Consider the following 16617-nt stretch of genomic DNA (forward strand, 5'->3'; position numbering starts at 1 on the left):
GGACCAGTTCAGACGGTTCGTATCGCGTTTACACCTATCCACCCGCGCCAGCCCTGCTACACATTAACCAGGCGATACACAAATGAAGATATGATGTTGATAAACTCCCGACTTTAAGATGCAATAGAGGAGCAGCAATCAGGGAGAGTCGCCTTTCCCCCCCTTCCACGTTTTACTGCTGTCACAAAGTAATAGCTTCTTCAGTATGAGATGACACCTTGTCAGCGAGGCTTGTGGTGCTGTTGCTTTTTCAGCGAAGTGCATTGATTTTCTTTTATTCAATTCTAAGAGAGAAAAAAAGACTCATTTAATTTTTGCATAACTTCCCGCCTCCAATCCCATTTTTCCCTACAGTGAAATTAACTGCCATCGTTAATTTCCATATCCTGACCTAAGAGTCATCCCTGCAGCAGCAGACAAATAAAAACCTCAGCTACTGCGCCTCTGCAATGATTTTAGACGCACCTCGACTTGATTCTTCGCACGCAATTCAATGTTACTGTTTTAAAATCATTTCCTATATCAAGATTTCACCGTTAAATAAGGCAAGGTTTTAAATGAAAAGCTGCAATTTTTTGTTTTTTTTTCTGCCAAAGGCGAGGCAAGAACAGCATTTCAATATTTTTTTATTGAAACTTTCAAGAACACAATGTCGATGATGTAAACTAGACATAACTCCAATACAACGTAACCCACAGACAACTTAAGGAACACACACAAAAGAAAAGAAAAGAAAAAAAAAAACTGAGAAAAAAACCTTCATATTTTCGATTATGCGGCACTTTTTTTTCATTTGAAAAAAAGACAGATTTTTCTTTAAAAAAATAAACAAGAGAGAAATAAATTCACTTTTGTCACACTTCAACGACACTTCTCAAAGACAAAAAAAGAAAGAAAGAAGAAAAAGTGTTTTATTTTCAAGCCATTGGTGCAGTGCGTTGTCGCTTTTCCATTCGCTTTAAACATTAGCACTTCACACGCAAGGACAGGTGAAAATACAATGGCACATTAGTGTGAATAACTATCTCTCTGTGAGGATGTTTTTTTAAGGGGTTGGAATATGAAGTCCGTGTTTTAAAGGGAAATATAAATGCAGATAGGGTAAGAGTCCACAAACTGTCTTTACACAGGTATATCAACAATAAATTAAGAACAGCTCCCTAGAAACAAACTACTCCGTTGTATTTACACGCAATAACAATATCAAATAATTACATAAATATTTTATATATCCCTATTTACATCAACGATCAATACTACCATTCGTCTTTTTATTTTCTCAATATTTACTTAAAATTTCTGCTTCCCTTAATTCCGCATGCTTGCGCCTGAATTCTGTCCCGGAGCACCATTCTTTCAGTAGACCTTTCCCAGCTGAAATAATTGGAAAGAAAACTCATTTTAAATTCCTAATCTAATTAAAAGAATAATAAAAAAAGTAAGGGAAATTATTTCATTTAAAAAGGGTCGGATTGTAATTTTTGAGGGCATGCATCAATCGCTCGATCTATGAATTCATAGCGTACGAGAAAATACAGCAGTATTTTTTTTATACATTAAAAAAAAAGGTAGGTCAAAACGGTGGTGAATAAATCAATTCAATTCAGAGTGCATATATATTTTTAAAGAGTTACAGGAGACAGGACACAGCAGCAACTTCTCCGTAATCCGTATAATTCACACCCATGCCAGCGTTTCAGTTTCAATACTTCTACGGTATTCAAATGACAGAAAATAGGAAAAAAATAAGAGTAGCTTAAATTAACCAAAACTGAAAAAAGAAAGCCGAGGAGATAGAAATATACATTTTAGATGTGTAATAAACAAAGTGCATTTCAGAAACTAAAAGCTTTTAGTTTGTTTGTTTTTTTTTTCTATTAAAAACCTGCATGAGTCTTCATCACCGCCATGACGGTTCACTTTTCCTGACAGCAGCCAGAGGAGCAGCAGGTGGGCTGTGGGTGTGGGTGGGTTAAGGGGACCCGCTCCTGGGCCTGTCCTGACTGGACTCCAGTCCGCTCACCAGGCGCTGGATGCTCTGCAGCTCATTGGTTGCGTCCTTCTCCGCGCAGGCCTTCGGGGACGCGGAAGGCATCCCAGAGGAGTGGCTGGTCACCTCCGAGGTGGAGTCCAGGGTGACCGCGGGGCTGGCCGGAACCAGCCCGCCCGCTTTCAGCTCGGGCCCACCAGCGCCTCCTGCGCCGGTAGGCATGGGGGGCACGGCGGTGGTGAGCAGCGTGCTGTCCGGCACCGTCATGGGGAGGGAGTAAGGGCTGTACCTGAGGCGGGGGCGCACCGCGTTCAGAAACGGGTGTCGGTGCACCGAGGACGAGGCAGCGGACGAGGCGGCGGCCGCTGCTGCCATGTAGGTGTAGGGATACGGGAACAAACTGCCGAACGGTGACATGGCGAGGCCCTGTGGATAAACCGAGGAACTTGGTGTCAAACAAGAAAGCTATACAAGAGAAAATATGCCAGTTCTTCTTATTTGCTGAAAACTGTCTAGTTTTCTTATATCCTCTCCATGCGAAACAACATCCTGCAGCAAATACATACTTTTAGCTTCCACGTGAACAGTTTTCCACTTGTTTGCTCTACGTATTTGTAATGCAAGTGATAATAAAAAATGTCAGCCCATTCTCCGAGATTCCAGTAAAGCTGAAACTATCGCGATTGCTTGACAGGGAATAGGAGAAAGACACATTTATTGCCCTTTAAAGCATGATGATGTCTCCTTTTCCCAGCTGATGATCCATTTTAAAGCACCATTTCCCAGCTCTAATGCATAAGCATGTATATGTCTTTCATAGTCATTTCCCCCCAAAAATAAATTCTAGCGAAAAATCAGAAATAAGAGTTCAGACCAAAATATGCCAACAAAAAGTCAGTCCTTTCAAGCAGAGAAAAAGACTAAAACTTTTCTGAAGTTACATATCCAACCAATTACAAAAAATATGTATTGCTGCCATATTCTGTCCTTGCAGTTTATAGGCAAACAGGAGGGCGGGTTTCCATGCAGTGTGATTGGACAATTTGCTCTTAGACTGAGATATTTCATCTCTGATCTGATTGAAAGTAATAAGGTGCTGATAAATCATTTTAATAGAATTTATGTAATGAATGTATACAATTATTGGTTAGAATTTGTGGAACAAAACATCACATAAAATGTTTATAATAATAATAATGTGAAGAACTAAATAGAATCACCGCACTCATGGATCTAACAGTATCAAATGTATTCTGATATGTTTTAGCTGTTGCAAAAATCCTTGCTTTAAACTAGAAGTGTTAAACTGTCTAACACACCACCATTGGCTGCCATAGATGACGGTCTGCTGAGCTGCAGGGAAAAAATGTCCCAAGTTCCCAATCAAAGAAAATATGTTTTACCTGTGATGCCAGGACATGCTGCTGCAGGTGAAAGGGCAGGCCCGGTGCCCCTGTCAAGCTCTGTGGAGGGGATGCCATACTGGTTGTGTCCATGGTGCTCACCCCTCCCGAAGACACCGCTGCTAGTAATGGTCCCATTCCAGCGGCCATGTTCGAGAACGCACCCCCCATGTTGAACTGACCGGGGTGCAAGAGGAACGGATGTGCGCTCCCCAGATGATTGAAAAACTGTTGTCCTGTCAGGCCCGGCGGAAATCCAAAGTTATGCAAGTGGTTGTGGCCCATGTGCGCGCTGTCAGTTTGAACAGTCAAAGGCATGAAGCTCTCTTTGCTTATCGACCTACATTCATCTGTTTTGGACTGGTCCAGACTTGGACTCTTGAGTTCTTCCCCAGAACGCGTAGTGCTGGAGATGACGGTGATTGGACTCTGCCGAGAGTCCGCCTGACTTTTTTCAGTTCTCCTGCCTGTGGAGTCGCTGCTACTGAAGGGATGTCCCTTAGCTGGGCTGGCCTCGTGATCCTTCCCGTCCCCAGTGGTGGTGGAGATCTTACTGGAGTCTGGACCGTCTTTATGGTTGCCATCCTTGCTCTCGTCGTCACTGTCCTCCTCGCTGTCACAGAAATCTGCGGGAGAATGAGGAGAATGTTGCATTACTGCTGACTCAGCAAAGGGCACTTCCACAAAGTTTGTGATGAACAACCACCTGAAGCTCAGCGCTAATTGTTGGAGCAGCACACCAATGCCAAAAGCCAGAACGCAATTTCAGGAGTTTCATTTGGTATGCTATATTGTCCTATAGCAAAAAGTGGAAGCTTAGGTACAATAATCATAAAAAAGCTTGATCGTTCATCAAGTTTTTTTTGTAAAAAAACAAAAAAACAACAAAAAAATCGACTTACTTTAACTTTACTTCTTATTGCTGCCATGAACTGTGTTAGTCTATGTTTTTTTTTATCAGATGGGTTAGCACACGTTTTTGAAATGCTAACTAGATTTAATATTCTTAATTTTAAAATACAAAGACAGTTAAATTTTTGTTTTCATTTTTATGTATAATCATTTAATTATGCTCATATTTAACTTAGGTTATTTTAAACAACCAGACTTGCTTAGTTTTGAAACAGTTTTAAACACTATTTTTGATAAGATACTAGCAATATCCATCACTACTACATAAGCTAGTGATGAATATTAAAAACATAAACTGAAGGGCAAAACTAAAATGACACTAAATAAATAAATAAATAAATAAATAAATATTTCTGGTTTCCTTTAAGATCAGCTCCACTGATTCTGATGTTGACTCCAAAGAACCATAACACAATAAAGACTTGCTTCTTTGATAAAAAATAAATTGTGAATCAAAAAATAAAGTGACAACAATAATTTCCCCTTTTAATCATCAAAGTACCTCAATCTTTACCTGGTTTTGTTAATAAAGTAAAAGAAAAGTGAATACTTTCAAAGTTGTCGTAAAATTAAAATGGTGGGACTTATTAGATTTGATAAATTTAAGGGAATGGGATTGGTCAAATTATTAAGTATTTGATATGAAAAGTCGATCAGAACTATAATCGGATAATTTTCTCTGGGATGGTTCTTTTCCAGTTGCAAATTATTGTTCCGCTCTTTATTTCATAATTATAAAAATATGCTTTACACTTAGGGCTGTCTGTCCCACCACAAAAAAAGAAGAAAAAAAAAAGAATATTTATCAGTGAACACACTATTATGCCCTGAGCATAATGCTATTTTTAACAAGGTAAAATACTAATTTTTTTAAATGGATTTTTGCAGAACAGTCTAAAATCAATTGAAACACGTTATTTGATATATATATATATATATATATATATATATATATATATATATACATATCCAATATACATTTCCAATAAATGCATAATGAAACGTATCTGTTGCAATTACAATCAGCTCCTGGTCACTAATTAAGACAAGGCATTAGTAAACAGTATCAATCTCTCTGTATTGCTAATTTTATGGCTTGTGACGAGAGCTGCGAGTGGCGGTGGGGCTTACCTTTCAGGTGGGGGGGCCCCACTGTGGACACGGCGGGGGATGAGGCCTGGCCGAAACATTTAAAGGAAGCCTGCTCGCCGGAGGAGTCATCCGAAGCGCCGTTTTCCTTTTTCTGCTGCTCCTCGTAGGATCGCATGGACTGCAGAGCCAGCTGTTTCCTGCGCACAAGTGTCCAGGTTATTACAGGTGGCGCCGGTCACACGGCTCTCACTCAGAAGCAGCATCAGGATAAACCCCACAGATCCAGAGGAAACTTGTTTGGGCAAATATTACTTTCCCGGTGTTACAGAGGTTAAGACGTTCAGAATTAGCGTTTAAAATGAAAGTGAGACAAGACGGGGACTCCCCGGGGGGTTAATGTGGAAGCTTAGACGCATGGTTTAATCCACCATGATCCCCCTCTCTCTTTCAGTGTAAGGCGTCTTTGCTTTTTTTTCCCTCTCTTTTTGATTAATGTATATTTTCCCTCCTGGCTTACCTTTTTTCTCGTCTCCCATTGCCGGTGTCACGGAATCCTTTGGCAAATGGGTTATGGTCGATTTTCAGCTGGGTTATCTGCAAGAAGCGAAGTCGTGTGTTCATGTTAACATAGAAAACAAAGCGACCTCTTTAATAAAACAACACCAGACAGAATTCACGATTGGCCGAAGGCATAAGGTACTTTGGGACTGCTTACAGTTCCCCTGCTTACCTGGGGGGAATGAACGGGGTGCAGAAGAAACTGAATTTACACCTGATTTGCATTTTCTGAGGGACACCTTTGCGGTTTAAAAGTTATATGAAGGGACCAATCGTTTATACCCTTTTAGAAATAATTTCACAGTTTTTGCTACTTGTGTCTGAGCTGGAATTTTTTTTTATGCACACCGAAAGTGTTTGTGAACAGCGTTGATCAAACTTCCATACAGTGGAAAGTAGAAATAAATAAATAAATAAATAAATAAATAAATAAATAAATAAATAAATAAATAAATAAATAAATAAAAGTAGTGCCTAGGACGACATAAAACCTTGGCGGCTTTTGCAGGACAGAATAAAAGAAAAGAAACAAATATATAAGAACATGCGGGCGTAAAAGCGCACAAAATGCATGGTTTGGCCCTCTTTTCCCTTTCTCCTTGTGTTTGTAGCTTTTATGAAAAATTATTCCCCCCCTCGCAGCTATTGGTTAAAGGAGGTCACAGATGCGGTGCCAAAAGGTTTTCCAACAATTCGCAAGACTGCTGAGATGATATGCTGGTTGGTTTTTGCGCGGCGTGTTTTTTGAGCATACAATGTTACCAATGCAGCACGGTCTGTCAAAAGTGCCTCTCCCTTTTCTTCTCCCCCACTGAAGTCCCCCCCTTTCTTCTTTTTAGTCATTTCCAACCCCTTGCCCTGTTAGCTCTGCACACACACACACACACACACACACACACACACACACACACACACACACACACACACACACACACACACACACACACACACACACACACGCACGCCTAAATACGCTAACAGAGCGAGAAAAAGGCTGAGCCACAGCCAAATCCTTTCCACGTGATTAAATAAATGAAAGGTAACCTGTATATAACATTCCTCAGAATTATTACTTTCCTACCACAAACTGCACCCCTCCACGTTACATTTTCCCCCCAACCCACAGACACACACTCTCACACACACATATGCGCACAACTACACAGCTCTCTGCATCAAACAAATCTGTCGTCTTCCATATTTTATGACAACAAAGCCAAAGCGAGAAAGAAAGCTCGTCTGACAAGCACTGGATAATCGGAAGACACACTTTAATAATCTGAACGGGAATGTGCAACGACAACTGAATAACTAACTAACTAAATAATAATACTAATAATAAGACAAGAGAACCTGCTGATCTTACCTTGTCATTTTGGTAAGCAGTCACGGCTATGAAGTCCGTTTCGGGGAACACGTAGGTCCTGAAAGTGCTATACGGGAGCTTGAGGATGTCGTTGGCCCTCACGATATGAAAACGAGGCTGATATTTGTGCATGGAATTAAGTATGGTCTGCAAAACCAAAAATAACATACACAGGCACGCATGCACGCACACACGCACGCACACGCACAGACACACAAGCACACACATAGTGAGGAGAATCTGTGCAGAGGAAGTTGAGCAAAATCTCAGTTTTGCGAAAATAAAAAGAATGAGCGCATTCGGTGAAAATAAGGACTTGAAAAGTGATTCCTTTCGAAGCCCGACATATTCAGTGAAATTCAATTTTTTCAAATTCAAATTAATAAAATATTATAAACAGAAAATATTACAAATCAAGAAATGTTAAGGCATGTTATAAAAGTTTACATGATTTTTTTATGCATTCTAAAACACGCGCATTTAAAAAAAAAAGAAGAAAAAATGAGTAATTTGATAAATAGTAAAAATTGACATACATTAGTTGAACTTACAAATCCATGCTTGTCGGAGATGTTGTTTGTCAGCTTGAGCTTGTGGAAGTTCACCACTTTCGACATCCACTGTTCACCCGTGGCGGGGCTGTCCGGGTGGATGTACATCCTCTTTGGCATCTCGGGGTCGGCCTTCCCCGCCACCATCCAGCGGGAGTTGTGGAACTTGTACCTGCAGTCGTCAGCCGCGACGATGTCCATCAAGAGGATATACTTGGCCTTCTTGTCCAGACCAGTGCACCTCACTTTGAACGGAGGAAACATCCGTCTGGGGAATAAACAAAAGCTATTAGAAATGTAAATATAAATATAGAAGCATATCTAATCACATAAATTGGATTTCGTTTTTGCACGTGACTTCCTTTCAATTTTGCAAGTCTGAACCAAATCTATAAGCGTAAATAAAAAAGAAAGAAAAAAGTCCTGCGCTGTCATAACTCTTAATGAATTCATCCTTTCTCAGAGCACAACATACCCACAACAGAAATTTAAATACTGAGGGAATGTTGCTTTGATTTTTATAGCCTCTCCAGGCCTACACACACGGAGAAACACAAAGCTTTTGCACGCTGTCACGCCACGATGACGAAGAAGATTCTGCTGGAGTTTGACGCACAAAAAAAAAACATTTGCACTTAAATGAAGAGTTGCGCAAGACATTGTGCAGACAGAATGCAGTTTTTCCATAAATTGAACTGAAAGTGATTGCACATGAATTCCATCCGAGTCGCGTGCATGTATACATTTTTAATAAATATTTGCCATTATGAACAAAGTTTTTTTGTGAGCAAACTAAAAATCTCCCACTTCAGTCATTAGTTAAGATGCTGTTTTACTGGGGACCAAAACAAATGTCAAAGCTTATCATTTGGAGACGTGATTGTCTGAGGTTATAGTGAAAACAATCTAAAGGTCGTGATTGGACGTCATTTGTGTGGCTATTACAGGAGTTTAAATTCTGTAACAAAAAATAATAATAAAAAAAAATTAAGGTGCATTACGTCTTTAAAATATAGTGAGAAATATGAGCTTTAATAATAATAATAATAATAATAATAATAATAATAATAATAATAATAATAATAATAATAATAATAATAATAATTTTGCACCTTCCAGATTTAGTGATCACCATCTCCGTGCCTTTTTTGTGGAAGAGTTCCCAGAGCTCCTTGGCTTCCAGGTGAACTTTGGGGTCATCCTCCACCTCCTCCTCGGGCTCCAGAGTCTTCAGAGGCCTTAGGTGCGCGGCTGCGGCTTGGTGCCCGAGCGAAGAGAAGTGCAGGCCGGTGTCAGCGGCTCCCATCAGCTGGTCCATAATCGGCTTCCCCAGGGCGCCCGGGAGGGACAGGGAGCCGCTGGGAGGGAGCGCCAAGGCCGGGAAGAAAGGCGGCTGGTGACCCAGCATCGCGCTCATGGCAAATTCCGGACCCCGGTGAGGTATAAACGGATGATATGCCATACTTGATCCCTGTATGACTGGATCTCTCATCAGGAAGTTCATCCAAGTGCAGGCAGCAAATAGGGTTGGTACAGAGAACGGCGATATTTCTTGAAATATCGTACTTTGAGTGATAGGAGCAGCAAGTTGAAACAGAAATATATATATTTGTATATATGTATATATATACAAAAATAAAAGACGTAAGAAATTAGAACTCCTCCTTCAGCAAGACGCCGACAAACATCCACAATTTGTCACGAGTTTCAGGCAAAATCTCTGCTGTCCTTTTGTTAAGTTTTTATCAAAAGTCCGCAAAGCAAAACAGCAAAAATGATCTCCATTAATCTTCAGGAGCGCTGCGACGCCGATTTTCTCCGCAGGCTGACGCGCGTCGGGACACCTCTCTGCTCCTTTTCGGACATTAAGTTCGAATCAAACCAACAGGGGTGAGTCTCTTAATTGACCGCGGCGCATTCTTTCTCCTTTCTTCCTCCGCTGCTGTTTACAATATCGGCATTCCTGTTAAAATGGGCTCCTTCTTATTGGCTTCAGTCCTGCAGCGAGAGCGCGACGTGTTGAAATATTTCGATAGCGCCGAATAATCCCCCCCTCTTGCCTTTACTCGCTCCGGACATGCACCCTCACACACACGCACACACACACACGCTTTATTCCTGCGCTCTCCTTTGGCGCACACACACTTTTCAGGAGAGAAAGACGTGTGCAGAGAGACAGGAGTCCGACGGAGAGAGAGAGAGAGAGCGAGAGAGAGAAAGGAGGTAAGGTCCCAGCTCCGTGATTTTCCTAGCGCCTCTGTGGCCCATAGGGCTTCATACAGTGTGGATGTGTTGCGCCTTACAACCAGCAGCGCTCCGTTTGATTGGCTCTTTGACGCTTTCGGACCAATTGGGTGGCTGCGTGGGCGTGGTTTTGACAGGTCGGGTGGAGGGGACAGACTTTCAGACTTATAAAAAGGTGTTTGGAACTCGGGAAAAAAGAGGGGCTTCGCCGCGAAACGCCAACCCCCTGGCTCGGCCGGGTGTTGTGTGAATATGTCAACATCGTTAGCTGCAGACGCTGCGCGATCGGCCGGTCTGTGAGAGTCGAGACCCGGCAGAGCGGCTCTGTGAGGCGGGGAGTTGTTCCCGATCTGCAGCGCTGCTGACTGCGTGCTGACTCCCTGTCTCTGTTCCGTTCCCTTGTGCTTTAAACGACTAGAAAACAGATCTGTGCTTATTTTTTTGTTGTTGTTGCAAGTTTTGCCAACTTACATGAAAATATCCTGCTGTATTTCTTCTTTAGAAATCAGACATAAATATGCAATTTATATTTATTATTTGATTTATTAATAAAATAACAAAGAATCGCTTTACACTCCTCGCAATGGTTTGCTTTAGTTTATACTTTAAATTACTTTGTGTATTTTTGAAAAATATTTTCAGCTTAGTTTTTCCTTTTTTAAAATATATTTTATGCGCATTTATTTGCCTAATACGATGATCTGCAGAATTACTTATGCTGTTTTTCTTTTCAATTTCTGATGTCTAATTTTGAATTACAATATAAATATATATTGTTTTGTTTTGTTTTGCAGAACTTGCTGAAATTTTACGCGTTATCCTGAATCGGAGCAGAGTTCAGTGATGTGTTTACTTGTGTTTCTAGATCATCAGTTATTCTTTAAAAACGTCAATTGTTTCGAGTTGCTCCAATCAATTGAGTGTTTAAATATAGCCTCGCTTTCCGGTTAGGACTGTCTCAGGGAAACAGCTTCAGTCTCTGTGTCACGGGATGCTTGAGTGTATTTATTAATTATTATTATTTTTTTTATTTTATTTCAGAAGCTGGCCATAACTGTCATAATCTGTTTTTCCATCCACTATCATATGTAATCCCCTCACCATCTGGGTTGCAGTGAGTCCATTTTGGCCATGGATATGGACTAAGCAGGATGTAATCACTGATAAAAAAAAAGGACGCATCTTATTATTATCATTATTCCATGAAATAATAAAGCGTTTGTCTGCAAAATGTAATTTTGCTACAAATTCACGAGCAAACTGGAGAGCAGCGGAGGGTGAAAGATTGGTCATCAATTCCCAGTCTCTTGTCTGTCTCTGTGGATCCAGCCGTGGGTTTCAAAGTCCTCAGAGAGTGTGGAAGGTGGGTGAGTGAGAACGTGAGGGGACTTCACCTGAAAACCGATAAAAAAGGACGATATATTCTTCTTTTTATGTGGAGGCGTTTTTTCTTTTCTTTTTTTTGCCGCATTCATTCTCACGTCAGCTATTAAAACGTGTGATGAACTTGTTGCACATAAAACAATAACGGAAGCCTATATTGTTTTGAAGCTTGAAGTTTGAACATGTCAGTTGCAGCCTCGGGCTTCAACTTGGGCGGCGATAACGGCAGAGCTACAGCTGAATTTCACACCAGTTGCTCTCAAAAAAGTATTGTTTGGAGGAGTTCTGCGGGTTTGCGTTAATTCGAGTTGGGTCTGAGTATGTCGAAATAAAGTGTAACCGTGCCTTGCTGTGCGTAGACACGGTGCGTGTGTGCGGATGCACGTACAGTATCCCCCAAGGCGCTCCTTGGGTGGGGTGGCAAGGGGATCTGGCATGTGCTGTGTGCTATTGATTTGATACAACAAAACAAATGCAACGCTGTTGAAAAGCTGCAGCAGCATCAGAGTAAATGGAAAAAAAAATGTCTCCAAACTACAGCAGCCAGAGAGCCAGTAAACCTTCACATGGCATTAAACCCTAGCCCTAACCCCTTCCTTTTAGGTGAGTGGGGTCAGGGTTGTGTCAAATTGTGGGCTTTACTCTTCTTTAAACACTCTGCCCCATTAGAAGCACATTTCAATTTAGTGGAAGGTGTCATCAAATAGGAAGCTGTGTTGACACTCAGGCTCTCTTGAGCTGGCTTCATTAGCTAAGCAAGTAGGAGATGGTCAATACACTATATAAACTTTTACAGGGTTAGGGCTCCCAGGGACTTTGGAGAGGCTATAAAAAGGTCCGAGCTGACATGACTGATTGATGAAGCAAACTTTGTCAGCGCTTCCCTTTTTATGCATCCACTCAGATCATGCATATCAAAATCAAAGTAGAGGGGAATAGATTTGACTGGACGGGGTCTGAAATTTCTCACTCCGTGTGCGTGGGTGCATTTCTAAAAGTACCGAGTGACAACCTGTGTTTTAAATCTGCCCTGTCCACACAAGTGGCAGGAGGTTGGTAACCTTTGGTGGTGCACAGATCTACAGATATGCTGCATTGTAAAGGAATTTGGGTGAAAAAGCCTTCTTCTGAATCTAATTCAAACAACCTATATGTGCAGTTGACATTATTTGAGCAAGCAATAGTTTTATAAATGAAAAACGAAATGCATTGAGGTGTTTGGTTGTGGGACTTTCATGCCCTGACTGCACACAACAGCCACACTGTGTATGTTCATTAAGCACAGCTTCAAAGACATTCCTGGAATTGATCACGGAGTTGCAAGTGATGTAATGTATGCTGTCCTGTTTATTTGCAGATTGTTAATGATAAGCAAGGACAGACTTGGTGGCACCGCTCCTGAATGGAGGAGATTGTCTGGTGAGACTCCTCAGCCCTAACAGGACTTGATAGAGAAAGGAAACATCACCAAATTAGTATATTCAGCGACTGTAATGACTGCTAACTTCGTTAGGCACATCCCCAACGCAAAGCGTGGGAGGGGAGGATGTTCAATTGACAACATAATGACTTTCTAAATGCAAACCGTTTCCCTCAAAGATGTAGGTGGAGTGGCAATTGATCTGTTGAGACAATGCAGCTCCCAGAAAAATACAAACCATAAACTGCACTTTGCAGAATCGGGGCTCTTTTAGTCAATTGGCTTCAGAAACTATAAACTCTTTACCTGTCTGTGAAATGTCTCTGTCAGGCATTTGTAAGTCAATTCAAGCCTTGCTCCCATCAATTCCTGCACTGGCTAGTTATGGCTATTGATGGAATGCTATTTTAGTTAATTAGGGGGTGTGCTTATTGGTGGCAGCAGATTGACTGGAGATTGACAGGGAAAATGATGCTGTGCTCGCAGCTTTGAGACAGGTTTTTAACTTTAGGCCATATCAGAAAGGAAAGAAAATTAGGATGAAGCATAACTTTCTGCATTTGACACTTCTAACTCTTAAGTATTCAAATAAAAATATCTGAATTGCTTTGAAAAAGAATGACATCCATAAACAACATTTCATTTTGCTTTGAATCTATATGAAAGAACAGCTCATTTAAATAGAAACTTAAAAAACACTATTATGTGTTTGCACTCAGCTCGTCTGACTCAGTACTTTGTAGAATCACCTTTTGCTGCAAGTAGAGCTGAAAATCTTTTGAGGTATGTCTTGGCACATCTAGAGACTGAAGTGTTTGCTCTCTCATTTTTGCAAATACTCTCAGGCTCAGCGACACACTGCATGGAGACGTCGTGTGAATATCACTTTTTAAGTTTGGCAACAGGTTCTCAGCTATATTTTGACTAGGCTATTCCAACTCATAAATATGCTTTGACCCAAACTATTGTTCTGGACTCTGGCTGTTTGTTTAGACACCTTGCACTAGATGAACCTGTGCCTCAGGCTTGACTCTTTTGAAACCCCTATGAGGTTTCTTGAGGTCCACCTCAATCACAGCATAATGCTGCCACCACCATGTTCCACTGTGGGGGTACCAAAAATATTAGTTTCTGCTTCACCACATCAGAATACCCCTTTATATAGTTTTTCTTTTTCCAACAATCAATCAAATAGTTTTCTTTCAACATTTTCCAACTATGATTTTAAATACAAATTCATGCGACTAATAACCTAAGAAGGTAATTAGTTGGTAGTACATTTTAAAACCATCCATTATTATCCTTCCATTGTGTAGTCATGTGATAATTTGTGGTGCTTGTCAAATGAAAGAATCTCAGTAAAATCCATTGATGTTTTTAATTGAAATGTGACAATGTGTATTTTTGTTTAAATGCAGATCATTTAAACAAAAATGGCTGGTCAAAAAGTCCAAAGTTTAATTTTGTTAAAACTCTTTTAGCCAAGCAACATCATCTTTACATGATGTTGTTTGGCTAAAAGCTTAGTGATGATGCATAATGATTTTAAAATCGGTATGCAAAAAAAAAAAAAAAAAAAGTCTGTTATCGCTTGCTTCTGCAGGGCATAGTTCTCACAGCTGCACTTTTTTAACCAACAGGTCCAGTGGCATGCATCACCTGCAGAGCATAATGCGAGGGATTTGCCTACTCAACCCAGTAAACAGCAGTCAGGCTTTCTCTGCAGCTATACAAGCTGTGTGATCAAGATACTCATGGCAAAAGCCTCAGATGTGGACCATGTGTCAGAAGCCCTCTGCTCGCCTCACGTGCCCATGCTCGCTAACATGGGAGATAAGAATCTTCCCCCCCCCGCCTTCTACTTGGAGAGCCGATAAATCGGACTGGAACTAGTTTTGCATGCTGAAGAGCAAACAATAGCAAATAGGAACCAGACAAATCCTCGGGTTATTTGTCATCAAGTTAGCGCAGTATAAATATGTCGCTGCAATGTTCATGAGAGGCATCTGTTGGGGGGGGACTATTTTGAGCTTGAATCAAAAGTGTTTTGGTTTGCACTGTGCAGTGAGCAGAGAGGTGCCCTGATGTGGGTTTCTGCTGTCCCCCACCATTGGCATCAACTCTTTTGCGCTGCTCCAACTTCGCAACCACACAAAGTTCTAAGGTTTTGCCACTAAGTCCAACCTCAAGATGCAGATCTGTTTAAGGGTAGAGCAGCAGAAAAGCAATGCATTCCTTCAATGAGAGGAATCTTGGACTAAAGGGGTTAGGGTGGCTTCTCTCTGGAGGTTAAGTGGGATAAGTGTGTGGCTCATGTCAACCTCACTACCCCCCAATAGTTTCTGGAAAATTTGCAATGGGGTCAGATTGGATTACTGTGTTTTGGTATTTACATGGAGACACAGGGCTTTGAAATGGAAAACCATAGGCGGAAAAGCAAGTGCCATGCAGTCTGGACAGTTTGGTAAAAGAAATCAGCATTCATTTCGACTGACAGGATTGTTGAATACGCGTCTTTTATGTGTATCATGCGGCACAACCAGGCATTTCGTGTCAGGGGATGATGATTGAGGTAAATGGATCAAGTGCAATACAAACCCTTAAATTAAATCCATGGTAAGAACTGCGATAGACATTTAATAGGAAATGAGGAGGTTTCAGGCACCATGCTTATGCTCACAGACTGACCACATCATAGCTCTGTCTTAGGCTTCCAGCTTCTTAAGTGCACTTAAAGAATTTTGCAGCACAGTTACACTATGCACACTGCAGCCCACCCCATCCCTACATGACTTTGTAAAAACTAACTTAGGTGTCAATTTTCCTCCAGATAACCCCAGGTCTACCTGGATCTGTGCCTCAGGTGGTGTGTCATTTTTTCTGTTGGACCTCATTGCAGACCTGCTGGGATAAGTTTTCAGGGATATTTAGGAAAATATTCCCCAGCAACCACTCCCTGCAGGTGCTGTGTGCAGGCCTGAGCCCATAATCCACCTTTTCAGTTTGGATTTGGGTTGACTCCTCCAAAGTTGATCTTTTTTTTTTTGTTTTACTCCATGTAGGTAGGCAGTCAGAAGAATAAACAGCATTTGTTTTTTGAGACAAACTTTTGCTATTAATCTTTGTGAAAGATAGCATTTACAAGCATCTTTTATTTTTTTTTAAAGCATCTGACCCCCAAAACTTGGATGGCTACTTTTTATTATACTTTCTTAATACAAAACATGTTTATTTCAAACTTTTGACAGTTTATTATTTACATTTTCTTAAAAAAAATTCTAAAAGAAATTACAAAAATATGCCAAAATGATTGGAAACTTTTATGTAATTAAAAACCATACATTTAGTGAAGCTAATCAGCTCAACTAATCAGTACCAATAATATCTGTCAAAACCATCCAGACTTGATTGTTTGCATGTAAATTGTCTTCAAAAATTTGTTTGGTTTGGTCTTTACGTTGTTTACTCCAAATTGTGTAGTAAATACATTTTAGAGAAAAACATGTTTTTCTCTGACTCACTGGTTTGATTGGGAAATTGTTTTCAGAGTGAAGTGTTTCAGGCAGACTTGGTAAAGTCTGGGAGGAGGGGCGAACTGGTTTTGTTTACAAGCACACATGGAGAAATGTTACTTATTATTTTAGGAGTTACAACGTACGCAAAATTACCAAGCAGTAGAAATGATTAAACTAGACATT

General features: G+C 40.7%; 1 protein-coding gene and 1 long non-coding RNA gene across 3 annotated transcripts in view; one reads left to right on the top strand and one right to left on the bottom strand.

Moving 5' to 3' along the window:
* Nucleotides 1-609: 609 nt before the first annotated feature.
* Nucleotides 610-10195, bottom strand: tbx3a (T-box transcription factor 3a). 2 transcript variants are annotated; one of them, XM_055040239.1, is made up of 7 exons: nt 8985-10195; nt 7873-8140; nt 7322-7468; nt 5915-5991; nt 5437-5594; nt 3394-4019; nt 610-2416 (listed from the first exon to the last, which is right to left on the bottom strand). In XM_055040239.1, exons 1-7 carry the CDS (start codon nt 9374-9376, stop codon nt 1973-1975), a joined length of 2112 nt encoding a protein of 703 aa, XP_054896214.1. In that variant the 5' UTR covers nt 9377-10195; the 3' UTR covers nt 610-1972. The 2 variants fall into 2 exon arrangements, with proteins under 2 accessions (XP_054896214.1, XP_054896213.1); XM_055040238.1 differs by having other exon boundaries at nt 7858-8140.
* LOC129366418 (uncharacterized) overlaps nt 10007-16617 on the top strand; it is a 64876-nt gene continuing 58265 nt past the window's right edge. The window contains exon 1 of the long non-coding RNA XR_008606618.1: nt 10007-10095. This is a non-coding gene — a long non-coding RNA (uncharacterized LOC129366418). The remainder of the gene's footprint in view (nt 10096-16617) is intronic.

Source organism: Poeciliopsis prolifica, unplaced genomic scaffold (genome assembly GCF_027474105.1).
Source record: "Poeciliopsis prolifica strain line A6 unplaced genomic scaffold, Auburn_PproV2 SCAFFOLD015, whole genome shotgun sequence".
Lineage (NCBI taxonomy): Eukaryota > Metazoa > Chordata > Actinopteri > Cyprinodontiformes > Poeciliidae > Poeciliopsis > Poeciliopsis prolifica.

Excerpts from the sequence above, each read along its gene's own strand:
- tbx3a (XM_055040238.1), bottom strand. The coding sequence starts at position 9,376 with ATGAACTTCCTGATGAGAGATCCAGTCATACAGGGATCAAGTATGGCA. Across the intron at positions 7,469-7,857 it reads GATTTGTAAGTTCAACTAAT|ACCATACTTAATTCCATGCA; the intron begins GTATGTCAATTT and ends TTGGTTTTGCAG. Across the intron at positions 2,417-3,393 it reads AGCATGTCCTGGCATCACAG|GGCCTCGCCATGTCACCGTT; the intron begins GTAAAACATATT and ends GTTTATCCACAG.